General features: G+C 40.2%; 1 protein-coding gene across 1 annotated transcript; it reads right to left on the reverse strand.

The window, feature by feature from the left end:
• Window positions 1–461: 461 nt before the first annotated feature.
• rap2c (RAP2C, member of RAS oncogene family) lies at window positions 462–4,053 on the reverse strand. Its single transcript, XM_004073142.4, has 3 exons — window positions 3,075–4,053; window positions 2,011–2,296; window positions 462–1,759 (listed from the first exon to the last, which is right to left on the reverse strand). The coding sequence occupies exons 1-2, from the start codon at window positions 3,345–3,347 to the stop codon at window positions 2,018–2,020; spliced, it is 552 nt and encodes a 183-aa protein (XP_004073190.1). The 5' UTR covers window positions 3,348–4,053; the 3' UTR covers window positions 462–1,759; window positions 2,011–2,017.
• Between the last annotated feature and the right edge of the window lie 3,031 nt (window positions 4,054–7,084).

A 7,084-nucleotide genomic window follows, 5' to 3' on the forward strand; every position in this document is an offset into this window, starting at 1 on the left:
TCCTCGTCTGAGCTGAAATCTGGCTTAAACTGTACGGCTGGATAGCTCCAACATTGCTCAACATTTTTGTTGCACGGCTACTGTTAGGTTTGGGTTGTGAGGGGCTGTAAGCTAACAAGAGTGTAAACAGGAAAGGGGGGCAGGTTTACTCCACACCAACAGTCTCACCCACAACTCAGAGCTAATTTCTAATAAACTCCTGCTGCTCTGCAGAAAATATGTCTAAGAGAACAGTTGTTTTTGTGGCTAAAAACTGCATAATCATAATTCAAAGACCACTTGGAACACTTTTACAACAGATCGAAAGATGATTGGAGTGGGACTTTAAATAAATGTGTTGTTGACATGAGATTTAAATTAAAGTTTAACCAGCTTTGTGACACTTGTGTAAAACCTGAGTTGAGTTTGGTTTCATTGAAAGGTAGTACTGTATGTATCACAAAAGCAGAAAGTCCAGCATCTTTTATTCTGAAATGATGAAAGATGTTTATTTTTAAATGAAAGAAAAGAAAAAAATACAAGACACCCAGGTGCAACCAAAATTTTAAGGCTTTGTTAAATTCCCAGATTTATAGATCTATACAAAAACAAAATAAAAGACACCCAAACTTATTTTCTGAAAACTCAGAAATCCAAAGCTAGGGTAAAAATTCTAATTTTAAAACTGGCTATGGATGTCATAAGATTTAATAAATAGATTACCATCATAGAATCAAAAGTACAAAGTTGAATTTGATTAATTATGCCAGAACTTTAACCAACCCACTGAAACCGGAATTAGCAGATAATAATAATCATATATATGTATATATATAAAAAAAATCTGCAGCTCCGGAATTTAAAGCAACACGTTACATCATTAGACACAATAAAAGCAGGAACATTGTTTACTTTGGTCGCTCCAAAATCTACAGACTTCTCGATAAAACGGAAAATGGAAGACCTGCGTCCACTTAGACCATGCCTTTAAGAGACAGTGACGATTCTGGCAAAACACAGAAATTGGCTCAACCCAGTCACTTCAAGTTAGTTTACATTTTGGAAACAGTTTCACCTCAGCGCACATGTTGTCAAATCGATAGAGGTGCTGTAAATACTGACACAATAAAAAAAGATGGAGTTCCTCTTAGATGTAAATGTTACTGGCTTAATCCAAAGTCACACACCATGTATACGCTTACAAAAATCAGAAGATTCCCATTTAAAAACAAACGTTTTTCAGAAGAAGGTAGCAGAACACCTGAGCAGCACACTAGTTTAGGTATGCACGCTAAATTCAAAATGCTTCAAAAGGTATGAAACACTTGATCAAATCTCTAATCGGAGCCAGAATACAAGTAAAATCAAAGGGTAACATAATTAATGCAGTTAAAAAAACAAAAAAGATGCTGCAACCCCTTACGTCCTCCTGCACCATACTTAAAGGACACGTCAATATATAAGGAGGAGAATCAAAAAACAGTGAGACAGGAATTCACAGAGGGGCTGCCCATCCAGTTGTGTCTGTCCAATCCCAGGTTCATCTCAAAGGCCATTGAGGTTACAGCTGAAGCATCTTCTAGCAGGTATGATATCAAAAATAGGACCAGGTTCTTAGTCAGATTCTCTGTCACGGTCAAAAAAAACAAAACCTTTTTTTCCACAGACCGTGAGGCGACAGCACTGCCTGATGGGACAAGTTTTCGTCAGACAGGTAAAAAGCCAAGCTGTCCCCGTGTTCATCAAAATGCGCGTGGCGATCCAGGCCAATGAAGTCCATCTTTTAGAGCAGAAACACATGTGGGAGAGAGGGATATAAAAAAACAATTTACATGTAAACCACACAGACAACACCTCCAGCAGAGTTTAAAGTGAGCTTCCTATTTGGGGTCCTATTCCTCTTTCAGAATGTGACATTTTCCTCCCTGAAGCCGCTCCAATTTTTTTTTTCATACGCTGTCTTTTTCCTATCAGCTTTTATTCAAGCTTAACATGCATTTATGATGCAGGCAGATTCAGAGAAGCCCTTACCTCTTCCTCACTGAATCACACAGGCCGTGCAGCACTGCTCCTGCTTCTCTGGCAGCGTGGAGTAATTCATCTGTCGGACAATCTCTGCAAACAGCTCGTCCACCATAGTTTTGCTTTTGGCAGAGGTTTCGATGAAAGGGCAGCCCCACTCTTGAGCAAGGGCTCGCCCCTCGGATCCAGCAACTTCACGCTCAGACTCCAGGTCCACTTTGTTACCAACCAGAATCAACGGCACCTTCTCAAAGCGCTTCACACGGACTATTTGGTCTCGCATTGGTCTGATGTCCTGAAAGATGGACATGCAATTATAGTTCTTAAAGCCCTTGAGTTGAGAGATGAACAAGTATTTGTATTAAAAACGGACAAGAAAACAATCAAATGCCCACAGTTTGTGTTTTTGTAGAGATTAATGTCTACTTTGACTTTATAGCCTATTTTAGTTCGTCCAGCAAACAAAAATTTTTCCAAGCATTATTTTCAAACAGAAAACAATAAATCAGAAATAAAAAAAGGAACAATGAAAACTTCTGACAGTGAATTCCTTGTGCTTGTGACAACATGTTGCGCAAATTCTAGTCAATGCATAACAATTAGAGGTGTGACGATAAACCGACTTAATCAATGAATCGATACATAGTTCTACAACCCAACCAGGTCAGTCTGTCTGAGGCAAGTTGTTAATTCAGCCGACCAATACCATTAAAAAGTAGTTTCAAAATGAGATAATCAGTGTGTTAGAATGCATGTTCTGTTTGTATCATCTTGACGTGGAGAAACGACAGTGGGCTGAACATTGACACTAAAATGTGAATGGATTTAACATTCATTTTTGTTTACTTGTTTGTTCACATATTTAATTTACACGTAATTATCTTGAAGTAGTACAAGGACTGAGGAAAACTTCACCTGTCCTGTTCAGTACCAGGTATATTTATCTCTGAGTCACACTGGTTGGATTTTTGGCAACAGATGTCCTGGATTGAAACGCTTTGTTCAACTTTAACACTGTGATAAAGTTTGAGTTTGCCTCAAGTTTCCATTCATGTTGTCCTCCCTTTATTTACCTGGAATGACTGCTGGTTGACCAGGCTGTAGACCAGAATGAAGCCTTGTCCGTTCTTGATGTACAGGTCTCTCATGGAAGCAAACTGCTCGGTCCCCGCCGTGTCCAGGATCTCCAACACGGAGGGCGATGAATCCACTTCGATCTCCTTACGGTAGAAGTCCTCGATGGTCGGGTCGTACTTCTCGATGAAGGTCCCAGTAACAAACTGGACGGTGAGCGCGGACTTTCCCACGCCGCCGCTGCCCAGCACAACAACTTTGTATTCTTTCATTGGGGCGGTGGAGACTTGCTAACTTAGCAGCTAACGTCGTAGCTTTCGATCTATACTCTCTCCAAAAAACATTTAAAGCGGCATTAACAAAGAAGAGCCAACTTGTTGTTGACTTCAAATTTGAGGCATTAAAAGAACCACATAAGCTAAAGCCTGGCAGTCATTCTTATTTCCAGATTTGGTCTGGTCTAAACAGGCGAGTGAAAAGTTGGTAACTCTGAAGTTAGCTTGCTCTCACACTAGCTCGTTCCTGGCTAAATTCCAGCGGTGCCATTCCCGAGCTTCAAGCTATTTGCACTCGGACCCGATGCACCACGAGAGCGCTTTGACTCACATAAGAGTCCTGAAACGGATTTGGCGTCCATCAACAGACACCAGGTTGAGTTGTTGCACACAGAGGCTTCTCTAGACACAGCATGCCACCTCCTTCCGATCAGCCCGCCGGTGTCAGAGCCCTGCTGGGCTAGTCAAGTCCGGGTTCGGGCCTTGTTCTGGTACCGGTCCAGCCCTCGCCTCGATTGCCGAGTGTTATAAACGCAGATGAGGCACGAACACCTGCCACTTCTTCGGCCTTTGTGTTTTTCCGTGAATTTGAGTCGTTGCAGGACAGGTTTTGTTGGCAGAAAGAAATTTTTTTTCTTCACTAAACTGGTTTCCTGAAGCTAACAAACTGCTTCCGCTAACGAGTACGAGACTTCCTGCATGCCTCCCTTCAGAATAAAAGCATGTCTTTCCAACCCCGCAAATCTTTTCTAAAGGCCCGTGTAAAACAACCATTGTCAGCCATTTTGCAAGTAATTTAGATTCTTTACTGTGTCTGAATTAGGTGGCAAAGGCCAAACAGAAAGCTCACGATGAGCTATATGACAGGTTAGACACAAAGGAAGGAGAGAAGGACTTGTACAGGCTAGCCAGACAGAGACAGAGATGGGAAGGACGTGCAACAGATAAGGGGGATTAAGGACAGAGATGGAAATGTGCTAACAACCCAGGAGAGTGTACAGAAAAGATGGAAGGAGTATTTTGAGGAGCTGATGAACGGGGAAAATGACAGGGAAAGAAGGGAGGAAGATGTGGTTGTTGTGGAGCAGGAAGTAGCAGAGATGGGAAAGGATGAGGTTAGGAAGGCTCTGAAAAGGATGAAGAGCGGAAAGGCCGTTGGTCCTGATGATGTACCTGTGGAGGTATGGAAGTGCTTAGGAGAGACAGCAGTGGAATTTCTAACGAGTTTGTTCAATAGGATTATGCCCTGTAAGAGCACCACTGATGCCATTTTTGCTTTGAGAATGTTGATGGAAAAGTACAGAGAAGGTCAGAAGGAGCTGCATTGTGTGTTCGTAGATTTAGAGAAGGCGTATGACAGGGTGCCGAGGGAGGAGCTGTGGTACTGTATGAGGTCGTCTGGAGTGGCAGAGAAGTATGTCAGAGTAGTTTAGGACATGTATGAGAGAAGTATGAGGGTGGTGAGATGTGCTGTAGGTCAGACAGAGGAGTTCAAGGTGGAGGTGGGACTACACCAAGGATCAGCTTTGAGTCCCTTTTTGTTTGCTATGTTGATGGACAGGCTGACAGACGAGGTAAGACAGGAATCTCCCTGGACAATGATGTTTGCGGATGACATTGTAATTTGCAGTGAGAGTAGAGAGCAGGTGGAGGAACAGCTAGAGAGGTGGAGGTTTGCTCTGGAAAGAAGAGGCATGAAGGTCAGTCGTAGTAAGACAGAATACATGTGTCTGAACGAGAGGGATCAAGGTAGAAGCGTTAGGTTACAGGGGACTGAGGTGAAGAAGGTGCAGGAGTTTAAGTACTTGGGGTCAACAGTTCAGTGTGATGGGGAGTGTGGAAAAGAGGTGAAGAGGCGAGTGCAGGCAGGTTGGAGCGGTTGGAGGAAAGTGTCAGGAGTGTTGTGTGACAGAAGAGTGTCAGCAAGACTCAAAGGAAAGGTGTACAAGACAGTGGTGAGACCAGCTCTGCTCTATGGGTTAGAGACGGTAGCAGTGAGACAGAGACAAGAGGCTGAGATGGAGGTAGCGGAGATGAAGATGTTGAGGTTCTCCTTAGGAGTGACCAGGTTAGACAGGATAAGGAACGAGTACATCAGAGGGACGGCTCATGTTGCCTGTGTTAGCGACAAAGTCAGAGAAGCCAGACTGAGATGGTTTGGACATGTTCAGAGGAGGGATAGTGGATATATTGGTAGAAGGATGTTGGAGATGGAGCTGCCTGGCAGGAGGGCAAGAGGACGGCCAAAGAGGAGATATATGGATGTCTTAACAGAGGACATGAAGTTGGCTAATGTTAGGGTAGAAGATGTTCATGATAGAGTGAGGTGGAAAACGATGATTCGCTGTGGCGACCCCTGATGGGAAAAGCCGAAAGAGAAAGAAGACTGTGTCTGAATTAGGACATTTGTATGAATTGCATTCACAAGACAACTTCAGAGAAAATACAACCACTTATGTGAACAACGATCTATTGATCAGTTGCAACCAGATAAAAATAATTTGGACTGATTCACAATTGGTTGTCACTTAAAGTTTTAAATATTCCCTTTTTTTCTTTACTTGATGTTCTCTTATTTATGGAAAATCTGGACCCGGGAATTTCTGATGTCATCAATGTTGTTATTATTTTATGCAAACATTTCATTCATTTATGTAAATGGAAAAATGCATGTCCTTTGTTTAGTATTTTTTTAAAATTATTTTTCTGATTTTTATAAGTGTCTTAAATGCATTTCAAACAAAAACAAGAAACTACAGTAATTTATCAAAATATTTCAAAAGTATAGTTATTTTGAATTGTTTTTTGCCTTTATAACGTTTGTTCACCCTAACTTGGTTTGTATATGAGCATTACAAAAAAAGACACACACAGGGCTTATTACTATTATTGTTGTTTGGTCTTATGTGTGTTTGATATTAACAATTGTTTTTTTATTTTGCAACGTAATGTGAATTTCTGTAAATTGAAAAATGTGCAATAAAGTTTATTGAAAAAAAACAAAAACGATCTATTGATTTATTAAATTGGCATAACCTTCTTAAGAAGACAATTTAACAATTGTAAATACACCAATCTCCTAGTTACCATAATAATTTATTTTTCCATTAATATGCTTTTAATAAACTTACTTAACAGTCTAATTATTTTGCTAGTCTTTTCAATGTTAGATGGATTTGCTCATACTGTAAACAGTTTCTCTCAACTAATTTTCCAGTTAAAAAAATAACTAGAGAATGACATCATTAGCTAAATTTTGATCTGGGAACAGCTACAATTTTGTTCTATATAAATATCTGCAGGTGTGTGTGCACATTCATGGATTTTATGAACATGAACATACTTTGACCACTTTGCGTTTGTTTTCAAGAAATGTGATGGCATGTAGATTATGCATTTAGTAACAGAATACTATAATTTATATTCTATAATAAATAAAATATCCTTAGATCTCAATATTAGATGTTCCAAAGTTTTGTCTGTTGGTTCTTTAGCTATTCACCATTCAGTCTCCATCACATTTTTTAAGTCAAACATGTGTATTCATTTGTCGTCTAATTAATGCACTTATCAAAATAGCAACTTTACTGTGGACAAAATGCTCCACACATGTTGTGTTTGAAATTATATTGATAAAAAAACAAAAAAAAAACAATTACAGCTAATAATAATTACCACATGTAGTGAAAACATACCTTAGGTGGTGCCTTTCAACAAAAAAAAAGCAACACATA

The sequence above is a fragment of the Oryzias latipes genome, chromosome 10 (assembly GCF_002234675.1).
Source record: "Oryzias latipes chromosome 10, ASM223467v1".
NCBI classification, from domain to species: Eukaryota; Metazoa; Chordata; class Actinopteri; order Beloniformes; family Adrianichthyidae; genus Oryzias; species Oryzias latipes.

What these genes read in the sequence shown, in the direction of transcription:
- rap2c (XM_004073142.4), bottom strand. Translation starts at nt 3,347, where the DNA reads ATGAAAGAATACAAAGTTGTTGTGCTGGGCAGCGGCGGCGTGGGAAAG. An exon ending in TCAACCAGCAGTCATTCCAG is followed by an intron (nt 2,297 to 3,074) that starts GTAAATAAAGGG and finishes TCCATCTTTCAG; the next exon opens with GACATCAGACCAATGCGAGA.